At 40.2% G+C, this 16,129-nt stretch overlaps 1 protein-coding gene across 3 annotated transcripts in view; it reads right to left on the minus strand.

Annotated features, from left to right (window-relative positions):
• Positions 1-16,129, minus strand: part of RASA3 (RAS p21 protein activator 3) — a 133,731-nt gene that overhangs the window by 56,623 nt on the left and 60,979 nt on the right. For all 3 annotated transcript variants that reach the window (XM_064407899.1, XM_064407898.1, XM_064407900.1), the window contains one exon: positions 11,907-12,001. In XM_064407899.1, the coding sequence (XP_064263969.1) occupies positions 11,907-12,001 (95 nt within the window). The remainder of the gene's footprint in view (positions 1-11,906; positions 12,002-16,129) is intronic.

Raw genomic sequence — 16,129 nt, forward strand, 5'->3', positions numbered from 1 at the left:
CACCATTACATTATCTCTAAGTTGAGCTGACTGAAGGATATGGAGTGTCCACGGTCTGACACAGAAATGTTGTCTTGAAGTTGTAATTAGCATTTTAAATATTAAGCAAGTATCTGCAACACTATTGTTAAAAATGACATCGCAAAAGTGTTATAAATTAACACCTATCTGTTTTAAACGTTATAAAAATAAAATCTATTAAACAATATAAATTGTAAGACAAATATCAATAAAAGCGTATCAAACAACTATTAAAAAACACATAAAAAATGTTCAATCACGTTGCTAGCATTCACAGTATCTACTGTTACACAGTCTTCAACTCCTTACCATCATATCATTTATTATGACTTGGGCCAAAATATTATCCTTCAATACACTAAGCAAATAAAGGCAAACATGAATACCAACTGCATTCCTCTTACTAATTCCATTATATCTCAAAATGTGACTAGCCACTCCCACTGACAAAAACTCAGCTTCACTTTTACAGTGTGTACACAGTAAATGCAAAACACATTTTGTTATTGACCAAATCTGACATGCCAGCAGTGCCCAGTCATCCTCTCCAAATTATCATAGCCAAAATTGAGCCTTTAATTTTCATTACTCTCCCCTCCACCTTTTGTACTAAAGGATGCTAAAATCCACCTTGCTAATTAGTCACAGCTCTAATGTGGGTATCATCTTTACCTTAAATCACAAAAAACTCTTGCACCACCCCTTTTATGGGATGTTCCAGATTCAACCTTTGCTCTTTCTGCACAGGACCAAAACTCTTGCAAGCAACTTCCCTACCTTTTGTGACTAGTTACTACAACCTCCTGCTCTATGGGCATGTCTGTCCTGGGCAACAGAGGAGAGTGAAGATGAAACCCCAGCCTCAAGTTGCTGCTAAGATTCCCTTCCCCCACAGCAGATTTGTCTGGACAAAAGCTGGTGAAGGTAGTCCAAAGCAAAGCAAGGAGTGCAGCAATAATTAAGGAGCATGGACACACAGAAGTACAGTCCAAGGTCGTTCCCTGGTCCTCTCATGTTAAGAAGCACAAACACTGGACTCAGTGCCGGAATACTTGTCCTGAAGGCACCTATGAGGCATTCTGTTTCTTACTGCTACAGTCATTCCCTCCCCTTCCCAGTTTATATCCCTTATTCAGGACTATTCTTTCTGCACTACCTTGAATGCACACCTCATGCTTTCACTCCCCAAACATTTATTATCTACTTATACCTTCAGTATTCTGACTCAGTAACATTTTTCCTGTCTGACAGCTGGAACACAGACCCTTCAAGCCCACGTGGCAGACAGTACTGGTCTTCATCCAGAAAACAAGGAAGACAACCTCTCCCATTGAAGACAACCTCTTCAATCTGTATAAAGTTGCAGAGGCACCACAGTAGCTCACTGGCATTTTGAACAGGGAAGAGCCCAGATGAGTGTGTGAGTTTCAAACAAGGCTTCTGCCACGTGTCTTTTGCATCATTTAAAAAAAATAATTAAACCGCCACTACCCCCAATGCAAAAAAAACCCCAAACACTGCATTCAGCTGTCACTGCTGATTTGTGTTCCAGTGACACAGGGATCCTCCTTCACCCTGTCAGTGTGTGCCAAAGTCAGCATCTGTCACTGGCTTCCAAACTGAAGCCTGTCCTCATGCATAAGAGCAGGACTTCTCTGGACAAATGCATAAAGCCACTTCTAGACTCAGCTCTCTTAAAGACTTGGTACCACTGCCATGGCCACATTGCATTGTAGCTGTACATGACAGGGGCTAGGCACATAATCAGCTAAGAACCCTGCTTAAGCAGAACAGCTTTCTTGCTTTTGTTTTACTATATTTTCCTTACTCTTCAGTGTTCTCTCTCCCACTGGCTGCATATTCTGTTACAGTATCTAAACCATTGGTCTCAGGAGAATAAATTTATATTATAAACCTGTAAAACCCACTACTGCTATCTTTGTTGATATCCTGCTAACTACCAGAGAAATCAACATTAATGTAAGTTTTGAAGAAATTAAGAGACAAGAACAGAGATTTGGAAACAGAAAATATCCCTTTGTAGAAAAATATCAAGGTATACACATGTTTTTATAGAAATATTTCTGCTGGTCTTAAACGTGAGACCAACCTTTCTCAGGAAAGAATGCTTCAATGCACTTAGATTAGTTAGAGCACCCTAGCCCTAAAATGTGAACTCCTCATTTCTGAAATTAGCTTGAAAAAAATGAAAAATCAGCAGTATTTCACACATTTTCCTGGCTACATTAAGCATAAAATTATACTGATGCCTTTTATGGGCTAAAAAGCCATATTTTCTTGCAGCTTTCATCTTTCTCTTTGAAAATGGTCAGCTGCTCCAAGAGTGACTCCAAGCTTCCTACAGCAAAACAGAGGTCATGGGATCACTGGGACCAGCAGCCTACAACTATTCCCATAATACCTTCCAGTGTTTTATTCCAGTTAAAAACTCAAATACCTTGAATTAAGGCTACAGTAATGTGCTTTCAGGCTTAATTTACAGAAAAGGTTACTCTTAGATAAACAGAATGCTTTTCCCCAAATCAATTATACCATTATGCAAAACATAAGGATTCATCTGAATAAACTCACTCCTGAGAAATGGCATTAGCTGGGTTTACAAAACACCAGATAATTGATTTTGCAAAGGGAAGACAGAAAATTGCAATAAATCAGTATCATAAGATCAAAAGTTAATCTAATCAACAAGAAGGTCAACCTATAATGGATTAACTGTACCACAGAAACAGAGAACTGCCATGATCTTTGATTGACACTTTGTAAGAAAGAAATTTATACTTTTAGTATTAAAACAACTACTGTAATAACAAGAGTATTTTATTGTAGTAGGTCTGCAGAGATTAAAAGCAGGAAAGATTAGACAATGCAACAGAACAAAAGAAAGTCCACTTTACCGAAAGCTGAAACAGTGGCCTCATCCTGCTCAGAGAGAATCCCTCCTTTGGAGCCAGGGATTGAGTCTAGGCTCAGGCCTGCATTATGAGGCTTAATGCTTTCTTTTTGCTGAGAAAAAATCTGGAGGTTTGGCAATTCTGAAGCAGCATGTATTGATTACTCAAAACATTTCCATTAACATATATATTTCAGGGTGTTCATAGAAGTAGCTATGTTTATTAGCACAACCTTCTCCTTTTCAAGGAACAAGCTGAAGGAGTGCCAGTTCAGCTACTGAACACTTCCTTTTCCATCAGCTCCTGCTCATATGGAGGGTGGGTTCACAGGTCACACCTCCTTCCTAACCACATCTAACACCAGATAATGGGGCCAGCCAGCTTCCAGCTATTGATTAGAGAAGCCATTGGATGACTGAATTTCTTGTAGGGAAGCAGACAGTACTCAAAAGGAAATCAGTAACAAAAAAAACTTTTGAAAGGCCTTACTGAGGAAAACACAAATTATACGATGCTTGTTAAATATAACCTTTACTACACACTCTGTTATCTGAAAATGAAACTGACTGCAAGTTTCATTTTCAATTAAAAGCAGACTCAAAGTCCTGGTTTTCTAGATACAGGGAAAGCCTGACTCCAGCTACCTCCTTTCTGCCTGGAATGAAGCTGTGAGCCAATGTGGATTGAAACACCAGAAAACAGTTACAAAGCAAATAAAAGTACACAGATCCTACCTAACTGCATCATGTTTCCAGCAGTTGCAAATTTGTGGTTTAATTTAACCACAGTACTTTGAAGGAAAAGAAAATGCATGACCACAGATTATCCTGAAGTTACTCTTATGACAAAGTTCTGCCATCCAGGCATAAAGCAGTTTTAGCATCCTGAACAAGGCCTCCCAGGCAGTGTTTGCAAGGTCAGCACCAGGACACCACTGGGAGCAGTGTCAGAGTGCAGTTAAATGCACAACATTTTGCCCTGGAATCGGACACACCCCACATGAAGCAGTGACTGCAGATTCAGATGCAACATCCAACCCAGCTCAAAACAGATGCAATCTGGTTTTTCAGAGAAATATTTATGAAAAAACACTGACAAATACCAGGAACTTCCGTGCCTATCTGAGGCTCTAGAAGATGCACAGAAGACTGTCAGTCTGCCTAAGTTCAAGATAGCAGCCAAATCCACCCAAATTTCCTAAATCATTTTAAAGCAAGTATCAGTCGGACTCCATCCTTTTTGCTAGTATCAAATTTTTAGAAATCTTTCACCTTTTAAAAACAAAGGAAAAGAACAAGTCTTCTCTGCTGATTTTAAACAGAACCAGAAAATATACAGTTTGCTTGAATATTAAGTATCAGGTTAATAGTCTTAATACCCATGGCTCACACAGCATGATAATTTGCTTCTACAAAAGAACAACAGTTGCTATCAGAAAAACTCCTAAATAGGTATTTGTTTACTATTAAACCTGCTGGACAAGAGGTTTGTGGTAACCCACCTTTCTACTTCTCACTAGCCTACCCAATTTTGCTGGGAACTTTCCCCCCAAGGTGGGAGGTGCACCTGGATGAAAGTTTTTCCAAACATTTATTGCATATGGGGACACTTTTCCCAACACAACTCAACTCTGCTCATTGCTCAGTAGTGTGGAAAGAGGGACCAGGACCCACTTTTGGCTCCTTACTCTTCATCCTGCTGGTAGAGTGTGACTGCAAGCAGTCCCATCCCTGCTCTTGGAGTTAGAGGAGGGATGAGATGTAACAGACATGAGCTGTAGGAGAGGACTAGGCAAAGCAGGTGACATAAACCACAGCTCAAGACTGTCATGCCAGCACTGCATTTTTTTTTGGAATCTCAGTTCAGGACTGTGATAACAGTGTTGGTTTATTTTCCCTTGCTCCAAATTGTCTGGAGAAATGAGCATTGGAAGAATTCAACACTGCACAAAGACCATTCCAAACTAGGGAATAACCTGTGTCACTGCTTTTTCAGTCTTTCCAAATTTTATTTCAGAATATAGCAAATATTATTGGGTAGATTCTGTCTTTGAAACCCTTTTAGCCAACTTCCTGAGAAGACACTTTCTGCCATCAGTAAAACTTAAAAGCAAACAAGAAAACTGAGCCAAACCTTAAGGGCTCACTAAATGCTGTCCTTAAGGGAATGGGAGAGGAAAGATCAAGGGTACAGCTACTGCTTTAGGTAAATCCAGCCCTGCAGTATTATCAGCAGCCTCCCATAAGGTCAGACCTAACAGCAGGTTTGAGAGCAGGAGGAAGAGGGAGTTTGTTTGCTGTCTATATTTGCTGCTTGTAACAGCTGCTCCTTGCTTTAGAAGAGGGCAGCGGGCGGCTGGGAAAGGTCTAAGGATCATGCTAGAGATCACAGCCTGCCTGCTGGACCACAGAGCAGCTCACAAGAAACTGGAACAAAACCCAAATGATTGCTGAGGAAAGTGCAGCAGCTCTATTCAGCACTGCATGGATTCATAAATGCTAAGCAAAGCGGAACTGATATCTGCTTGCTCTCCATATGTGCGAGCATGTCAGAATTGCTCAGGAACTGGCAAACAACTTCACATGGCATAATGTTAACCTTCCTGTTTCTCTAAAGGAAGAATACTGCCATATGGTCAAAATCCTTAAAATTAATCATATTTTCTTCTCAAATAGTTTGATGGGACATAATACGTAGATGTTGGAAATGAAAGGGTTTTATTCCCCCAGACAAATTATGTTCTGCAGATGCAGCCCCACGTATGTTACTTCAACACCATGCACACTCATTGTTCAGCAGTAGGTGCTCCTCACCACAGTAGATGAGCTACTGAAAAGCAATAGACCAAAACTTGAGTAGCTGTCCTAGTCCTTTGTGCTGTTAAGTCTGAATACTGTGCTCTTACATTCACTCAGGGAGGAAGTCTTGCCACAAAGCAGGATCTGGTCAATAGCTGCTCTTTTCCTTTACCACAAACATTATTTACCATTGCTGATGTATGGTTCAGTTGTCTCAAATAATTTTGTCAGTAGGCATTTAGCCTTGAGATTCTCCCCACCCTATCAAAACAGACATGTCATCTCTCTTCAAAACAACTAGAAGATAGAAGCTTAAGTGCCACTGTTGAAAACATAGAGGGTAGCACCCATTTATTTCCGTTTGTGGTTGAAAGCTGATACCAAACCTGGAAGCAGCTGCTTCTTTTTACAATTTGCGTTTACCCATGCTTACAGAAGGTTGTACAAAATGCATCAGTGACTCTTTTTTATGGTAGAAGTGTTTAAATACCTACACAAAGATAGAAAACATCAGTGTTGGACAGTGGGCATGCAATGCTCTTAACTGTTCATCAGATAATGTAATTCTATCAATTACTGGAGTGAAACTGCCCTGTACAGTTGCTCCTAAAGGCAATTATAACTTGTATAGTCTTAATTACCAATTAGCATCAGAGCCATCACAGTTCAACACACCTTGCTCCACATATACAAAGAGCATTGATTTATATAGAACAGGAAGCAAGCAGACATGGGACACTGGAAAGCAAGCAGACATTGGAAATTTCAATAAGGTGAATAAAAGTAACTAAGTAACACCTCCAGCTTCCTCCACAGATCTGGAATAAACTTTATTCAGTCTTGTGTGATTAAGAAGATGAGCTAATTTTAAAAATTGTGGCAAAACCCTGGCTCTGATGAACTCATGGCAAAACTTTCACCCCAGGAAGGCCAAGATTTAACTCATGAAGCCTGACACTTGGGATACAGATTCTGTATTCAACAGGAAGGTGCTGACAAAGAGGAAACTTTTTTTTGAGGACCACGCCATGCCTTAGCTAGACTCTTCTAGCTAATATACAAGCAGCATTTCAGAGCCAGTAGTCAAGCAAGACTACTGGATTTTAGGTGTACTTTCTAAACATACCCATAAATAATGTTTTCCTCTAATGAAATATAGCACACCACATGACACAGTCCATACCCAAGAACAGGCCTATTTCATCAACAATAGTCAAAGGCCTGCATAGACAAAATGTTAATGTGGTGAAAGGAAGAGGAAAAGCTTTTGCTGTCTGAAGAAAGTACTTAACAGCAGTTAATCTTTGGCACAAAGCTTGAGTACAGAAGGTTAAAATGTGAGACAATTTGCTTCCTCAGTGTTGGTTATCTGCCCTTTACATGCCTTTTATTTTTATTAAGTTGATAGCCAAATAGATATCTCAGACACATCAAAGTCCTTATGAGAAGGAAGGGGAAATGAGCAATTATCAAGTTTTTGTCAGACTTTTTTTGCCCCAACAATGACTTTACATAAGACCTTGATCATAAATGGCTTTGGAAAAGCATTCTATCATTTAGAACTGAGAACTCAGCTGTAAGCGGACATGACTATTTCACATTTGTCAATGAGACGGAGGAAGTAACTCAAAGCACACTTGAAAAGGGGAACTTTTAAAACAAGAGCCTGCACAGGAAAACATGTCAGAATAATCTAAGTCCCTTTGTGAGTCCCCCCACTTTGGCATATACTGACAACATGGGTTGGAGTATGCTGGTGTATATAGATATTAATCAGGATATCTCTGGATCTCTAACCACTTCACTGATTACACATACACAAACAATGTTTAGGTGGCAAAGCCCAAACTTCACAAAACAGACTTGAAGTATGAACTTAATGTGAAAAAATATTAAGGGGAAAACTACTCAAAACTCAGAAAGGCCTTTTAAAGACTGCATGTGCACTTGGGCTTAAATTCCACTGAGAACACATGGACCACTGAGAGCATCTGTCATCTACAGCCCTAGGCAAATATCTCAATCAATTACTCTTGGGTAAACTTCCTTCTGTGAACAAAAGGAAAACATTCATGGATCAAAAAAGAGGTACACACAATAGCATGGCTATTTTTGCTTCCACACCTCAAAAAGTATGACAAGGAGAATACAGCAGGTCCTGAAATACAAATGACTAGTAGAAAAGAAACACGTCCCATGTAAGGTGTGCAACATCATGCTCCTAACTGGCCTCAAGCAGCTTACAATGTTGTCTCTGCTGCTGCTAGGCCCTCCCCTCCAGCTGAAGCTGCCTGATCATTCATAATCTATTTCAATGCAAAAGTTAAACTATTTTCAGTAATGGCTCAATTCCTGTTCTACTTCTCACTAAAGTACTTGGGCTCATGTACTGTCATAGACTGGGCATTTAACTCTGGGCACAGTACTGAGGAGGAAGCAGGCTCCATCAGAAGATGGGAACTTAAAATTCCTCCAGCTAAATGCACACAAGCCCACCTGGTTATAGCTTTCTACCTCCAGAACAAGTTTCTCAGTCTGGAAAGTTAAGCCATAAATTAAACATTAATGGTGCTGTCAACTTCCATTCTGTACTCTACATAAAAAAAAAAACCTTCCCAATCGCATTTAACATTTTATTCTATATTTAAAAAGGAAATATTCAGACATCATGTCATTTCATATTTGTATGCCAAACACAAATACAAGCTGAAGTTTCATTGTTTGTTCTTCACAGAGCAGCTCAAATTTAATCACCTAGAGTACAACTGCTGTTTCATCACCCAGCTATATCTCAACAGCACCCAGGGTATCCACTGACAGGACTAGAGCAGACTAGTGTGTTATAACACAAAATAACACAGCAATGTGTTATTCTCAAACTAGTGAGAGCAAAACCAGCCAGTGAAATGTGGGGGCACTGATGTACCAACAGAGTACAAGCCTGTCAACTTCAAGGGGCAGCTACAGCCCACTGCTGACTGACACAGCACTGTGCTCTGGTAGCTACTGTTTTCCACTGACTCAGGCAAGGGGAAATTCAGGGGCATCTGGTAATGCTGATTATCTCACTAGGTAGGTTGCTAGACCAAATGGTGAACCAAACCCACAAAAGGCATTGGGTGGGTTGCAATGCCTGCTCTGCATCTGCAGGCTGAGCAGCTGCACAGTCCCACCTCTGCTGCCCCGTGTGAGGCTGAACACAAGGTGCTGAGATCACAGCCCTCTCAGCAGCACGCAGCCCAGACACACAATGCCCTCATTTTTTCTTCAACATGAGCAATCATGCCAGACTCCTTTACCTGCTGTCAAGCAATAAATGGAGGTGGCATTAAAGCATCTGACAGTAATACTCATATTCCTGTAGTCTGACAATTAATGTAGTCCTGCTGTCAGTAACATCCTTATCTGCAATAAAATTTATCAAGCCATAATCTCACTCCTGAACATACAAAGCACCTTTATAAGACAGTAAGAATTGGCAATATTGTAAAACCATAAAACTAGATTCAAAGTGTCAAGCTAAACACCTTAGAAACAGTCTGTGATGAAGTTATACAATATTAACACTTACATACTGATTTTAAAAAGTATACAGAACTCGTACAAATGAGGTACAAACCATGATGAACAAAATTTTAAATGCCTCTCATTAAACTTCAGATAGTTCAAAATAACAGTTTTTGCATCGTAAATGTTATTATCTATAATTTCAAATCAGTCTTTCTGTTCTCAAAAATGAGGTACCATGTCCCAAAAGTGGGCCACAAGAAAAACAGCATCCAATATTATTGATATTTGAACAATCCATTGTTTTTAAGGTGGTTTTCAGATTCTGACTGTGCTGGCTGCTCTGCTTAAAACTGGGTATTTTCAGACTTCACACTGTGAAGTAAGTCCCTCATAGATTTATTATTCTTCCCCAATTTCTTTCATATCACGGCCTAATGTATTAGAAATAATTAGAAAGCTGGTCTCTTTTTTCTTTTTTAAAATTTCTCAGTCTGACTGCACAACCCCAAGCAAATCACATTCTTTCTGACATTTACTCTCACTGTATTCAAAGTGTGGGAGTGACAATACCTTACCTCAATAAAGTGCTGTGATGCATAACTAAATAGCCATGAAATTATCTACTACATGGAAAATAGTACAACAGCCACTGGCTGACAAAAGCAGAAGATGCAAGAGTTTCCTGGCCTACAGCTCAATGCTTAATCCATTAGATTGCATTGAAAAAACTGCTAGAATGATAAAACTGATAGTGGCTACATTAAAACTGCCTTTGTACTAGTAGTTGCATGATTGACTGCAAATGTTAACTATTAAAAATTCTTCAACTATTTTCTTGAAAATTGAGTAACATTGTGTAAATACTCATCATTAACACAAGTATTCTATTTTCCTTTACAAATCATTAAGTGCTTAGGACAACTAAGATACTACAAGTGTAAAAGATAAAAAAAAATCATTTGGCTATCTACACTTGCATAAGAATTCATAAAAAATATTTACAAATCTGCTCCAACTATTATGGAAAACCAAGCCCTCTTGCAGCCTCAACATAAAGACCAAGGAACTTGGTCTTTATATAAATTTATAAAATTAGAGTATCATGTAAATCATATTTACACTACTTGCTTATCATGGAGCCCAGAAACAGCTTTTAGAACTTCGGCTCTAGTAAGGATGAAAACAGCAGAAGTGATAAACTGCACAATTATGAACAGAGAACATGCTTTCAGCAAATCCTGTGCTCCTCATCACTCAAAGCTAGAGCTGTCTGCACCTTACATTACCACTTCTGCCCTAGAAACCACCCTGGTCTAAAAAGCTTCCACAAATTCACTCTGTATAAATATCCTAACAAAACAAACAATGCAGAAGCTTATCTAAATATTGGCTTTCTTCAACTGATAAATTACAAAGGGAAAGTTTTCATATCCTACAGGAAATAAACACTTAATCTATTTTTCTAAAGGCACTGTCATAAGAGGCTTTGGGGTACAAAGACAGGGACACACCAGGGTAAACAGAATAGATCTCATAGTTAAAAGCCTGTTAAAAGCCTTTCCATCACCAGTGACACTGAAATGTGGCATTAGAGAATCAATATTTTACAAGAGAATGTCACAGGCTGAAGAGGCTGTTCTAAAGCTTTATTTGTATCATATACACAACAGTGTATTATTTGTCTCTCCAAACAAAAAGAATACCTAATCTTCCATGTTTTTCCAAATATGCTTCACCATACACGACCACACTTTATGTTGGAATGTGTGTGCATTTTAACTGTCATTTTCCAACCTGGTATGTGCAGACTTGCACACAGACTGAAAAGCCAAGACACTGTGCCCAACCCTACCATACAGAAGTATCTAAGAGGCATTTGCCCTTGCATTTATCTGAGACTTTTGCACAGGCCACATATTCATGTCTCCTCCTAAACAAACATTGTGGTTCAAAATTGATGTGTAATATATACTTACAGCAGGAAAAAAAAAGTAACTGGCACAGTATCCTGCTATATAATTTTGATTTCTTGATTTGTTATAATGGCTGTTTTCACAAGACCTAATGTCATAACAGAAAACAGAATCTGCTTCAAAAGAAGAAAAGTACAGAAAGGGGAGTCACATTGTGTACAAAAATTTGCAAAGTACCAAACACTAAATGTAATTTAGGGCTGAAGTAATACAATTATCAGCATTCCCATTGTATGGAAGAGGGCCTAGAGATCTGGCAAGGAATGTTTTTCACATTTAAGATGTACTTGTTGCCATTCCTGTGGCAACCTGCCAACATAATTATTTTAAGCAGTACCTGCAGATACTATTTTCAAGATGGCTCCACTCCCTGAGGAATCAACTGCTATTTATGGGGCCTGAAGTTATTCGATACTTGAGATAAACACACCCTCTTTCTATCAGTGACCTGATAGTTCACATTGCTTTAATTATTTCTGTAGGCAGAATCCTGACCCCCAGTGATTTATGCACGCTTGTAACCCACCCCTGTATACTTTTTAAAATCACCAAAACCCAAACCATACCAATGGGCAATGCTTCCTTTTTGTAGGGAAGCAACATATCATCTGTCCCAGAGCTATGAAACCCATGAAACTGCCATGGCCTTGTTACAAATACTCTTTGCCAAGATATTTTTTTAACCATCTCACCTGAACTTCTGAATCGGCATCAACATGTTGGAGTTGAAACCAGGTGTCTCTGTTATGATATTTCTGCAGATCTTCTTTCTGTATAGCTACCTTTCCTGAAATAAAAGAAACCAGAAGCAGAGTTTAAGACATGCTGTAGCTCTATCAAGTTACATTTCCATCAAAACCAAATTGCAAAACAGTTATTTAGGGCTTGTACTATTCAAGAAAGGCTTTAGAGCAAGGAAAAGCTTTTTTTGGGGAATACTTCTTTACACAAAACATAATGATGAGCACAATACTGATAGATCATACAATTCTCATGAGCATCTTTTCCACTGCATTCTGTGCATGACTTGAAAATTCCTAAAGTCCTACTCACCTAGCAGAGTGAAGCACTGGACACTATGGACAAGCTTGCAACAACAATTGTCATTATTACTTCTCTGACATGCAATTAAACTTGAGGAAAGAAAAGCTTGGAAAGTATTGCAGAGATTTTTTTGTGGCTGATGTCTGTAACAATCCCAAATTAACTGTGCCATGCATACGTTATTGCCAACAATATTTCAGGATGAGGCATTTCACTGTATGGTTTTGTAGGAGAAGGGAAACAACTAAAGATGTCAAGTCACAGCAGATTCCCACATCTGTGTTTTGGGGCCCTGTCAACCTCTCTCTCTCTCACTCAGACCTTTCAGACTTAGCATTACATTAGCCAGAGCCACTCAAGGGCTATCCCTGACTGTAGAGGAAAGCCAGGGGGAAAACCCACACCAAAACACTGAGGAGTTTTAACTCTCAGGTTTTTATACCACTGTTGCCACTACCAAAGGGTCTGTTTTGGTAGGCACAGTAACAGCACCCAGCTCCACGCTGTGAACTAAGAGCCTGCATGAATGCAAAGGGTCAATGCAGCAGTTTCTGTCCTGCCCAACCTCTCTCAGGCAGTACTAAAGCACTCTCTGAGGAGCAGTGAAAGTTTTTCCAAGCTTCTTTCTTTGTATACACAAAGCTGAGTGTGGCATGCCTGAGGAGCATGTGATCCTCAGAAAGCTGCTCTGGGTTGGGTGGCTCCCCAGGCACTGAGCAAAGCAGCATGTTTGAAGTGAAAGAACCCAGGGCAGTCAGAGACATTGACAAGGCTCGAGGAAGCTGGGGTTTGGCAATGTGGTTGGGTAGACTTCTGCTGCTAAAGTGAGTTGCTCACATACATTTTGCAACCACTGCTTTGTCATAAAAGCACAGACTTTCTTTAACCAAATGTTATTAGATAAAATTCACCAATGAATATATTTTTCTGGGAAAAGAGTACCAAGGCAACCTAAATTTGTGCAGTTTGGCCAGATGTCAGTAATACATTACCCCAGCAAATGTTAACAGAACACATTTACAAAGCAAAAAAAAAAAGCAGCAAGAACATATGATCAAAGACTACAAAAATGGCAAAGACAAAGCACTTCCCCCTTCTGAAATCTAAAAGCTCACAGAAACCATAGCAGCAAGTTATTACACACCAGCATTCCCTCAATTTACGACCTTTTCCTTTAGCTGGACAGCTTCACCCAGCCCTCCTGTTTGCTGGGCTATACCTCATACCATGTTGCAGCTGCATTTTTCTGTCACCTCAGGCTATTTCTGATGACAGCTCCCAGATTTCCAGTCCCAGTTCCTAAACTACCCTGCCATTCTTCCACAACTGCCCTCCATAGTATCTGGCAGGGTTTCTGCTCTACTTCCCTTTCAGAACTTCTGACCCATTATTTCTAAGTCTTGTTCATTCTGTCCTCAGCACCATCCTCTCACTGCTTGGCCTGTAGATATTATCAGATCCATCTCCTGTCAAATATTTAACTGGAGATTAACAAGGGAGACTCTTTATTGGATATGCAGAGCAAGCCACTTGAAACTTCTTAGAAAAGCAATAATTAAATTACACAAACCTATGAAATACTATGGCAGGAAGGGCAAATAAGACATCTGAACTGTGCTGAACAGAAGACACCAAGTTATTCTGCTGAGAATCCATGGGATGATGTGTTTTTTTTCAAAGCTTCTACTTTTATTCTCCAACCACAGTGGTTTGTGGGGAACCTAGTTTCTCTAAAACACTTTGAGAGGAATACATTGAAATGCATGACCTTCCACTAATTGCTTTGGACCTCACTTGAAATTGTTTACTTTCACTGCTTGCTATCCTCACTCTACCCTTAAATCTCTTGCAGAAATCCTCCACTCGTTGCACACACTTTGCAAACACCATCAGCCGCCATCATCTCATTCACAGTCACCTCCATGTAAGGAGTGCCCTGCAGGAAACCCAAGGATGCTTTCCCAATATCTGCACATGCCATAAACGGTGTGATCACTGTCCCTTCTTTCAGCAGGGGACACTCTCTGCATCAAGGATGGCAGGGTAACCCAGGTGGGTCTGGCCACAGAGTCAGTACATGACTGCAGCACAAAGTGTTCGAAGGCAATGGCACGTGCCTCCGGCTCTGAGGGAGTTAACGTGGTGATACAACTGTTTTGGTTAGGAAACTGTTTGAACAGCATGTTTGCTCTGCACACAAGCAAGTTTTATTAATGACTGAAACTTATTGACTGGGCTGGCTATTATCCAGGGATTTCATTGCATGCCAAATGATCCACAAAGAAGAAAAATCTACTAGGGAAAAAGAAGAGGGTGGCAGTAAAAACAGCGCCTACGGTTCAGCCAGTCTAAACATATACAAAGATATATTATTGATAAGGCAGAATGTTTGATCTGCCCTGATAAATAGTTCTCTGTATACACACAGAGGAGCTTCCCTCTCAGTTTGTTAAAAACTCTTCACCTGCAGCAGCCATGTCCATGTGCTCATCCAGCTCACATTCCTCCTCCTCATCACCAGACCTACATAAAAGACAGTGCAGGTGCTGAGCATGGTCGTGCTTCTGCCCTGGTCTACACAGTCACTGCTCTTCCACTGGCTGACCTACATCTGACCTGGCTCAAACAACTTCCACAGCACCAGAACTAGGCTAAATCTAGGCCAATAATCACAAGCTGTTGGCACCTGTCATTTGACCTGACACTACACGATAAGAAGCTGTAATTCTCCCTGAAGATAAACCCGACACAAGAGGTCACAAAGATTTACCACCACTCATTTAAACGATGTTTTCCTCTTTGTGGATCTTCAGCACGCTCTCAAAGCTGAGCCCATTGTCTTGTACTCTTTCTCAAGACTTGGGTGGCTTCCAGACAGCATCAAGAAACTCTAAATCCTGCACCTGAGGCACCCAGCCACTCCTGCTGGTTTCCTCAGAGTGGCCCCAGGCTGCAGAGTCTGCATCTGATTAAGCTTTTAGACACTACATGGGAAGAGGCAGGAAATAGCCAAGCTTGTTGAACAATGTAAGGTGTAATTTCAAAACTTAGTATAAGTTACATTTTTAGAAGTTAGATTTTCAGCAATAACCAGCAAAGATGAAGTAAAAACATTCTTCTCATCTGAGTAATTTCTTTCTGAAGCCTGATGATCACAGGACCCCAGCCTGGGGGAGGGTAGGAAAACCTCACACACTCCTGTGTGTTTTCCATTCATATGGCAACGTTTTCCCTATGACCATCCCCCTCCCCACTTCAGAATGAACAGATCTTCACTGCAACATTTAAATCCTAAACTCTGTGTTCAAAACAAAGGTGCAACATGCCACAACTGAGCTCCTCCTTCTGTGAACCTCTCTTTAGGGAAAAAACAATGTACCTATTATTGAGGAGACAGCTTACAGATTAATGAAGTTACCACCTAGGCCCTGGATGGTTTTAAAGTTGCAAATTCCACTTTATAATCCCTGGTACAAACTGATTTAAGAGCCTCCTACATTCTCCACCCATGCACCCCTGCCCTCTCAAGCAGGGCATCCTGAAACTGTTGAAGAAATCAAGCTAATCTAAAAAAAACCCAAACAATGAAAATAAATATTCTGTGCAAGGAGAAGAGAATAAGAAATAAGTTTCATGGGTCACATGTGAGTGGTGTTGGCATTTTTAACACAAAGGTCATTTCAACTGACCTGTTTTAGAGCTTCCTCGCCCAAGAGTCACATCAACACAGCTAGAAGACAGAAGATAGCAGGAAATCTGTAATTTGGGCACAGAGGCAGAGATTTTGAACAGAGAAGGGTAGGAATTTCTGGCTATACCGCCTGGGAAGGTGCTTGTGGAAGCACCACACCCTCAGTGCCCATCCCTCACT

The sequence above is a fragment of the Passer domesticus genome, chromosome 2 (genome assembly GCF_036417665.1).
Source record: "Passer domesticus isolate bPasDom1 chromosome 2, bPasDom1.hap1, whole genome shotgun sequence".
NCBI classification, from domain to species: Eukaryota; Metazoa; Chordata; class Aves; order Passeriformes; family Passeridae; genus Passer; species Passer domesticus.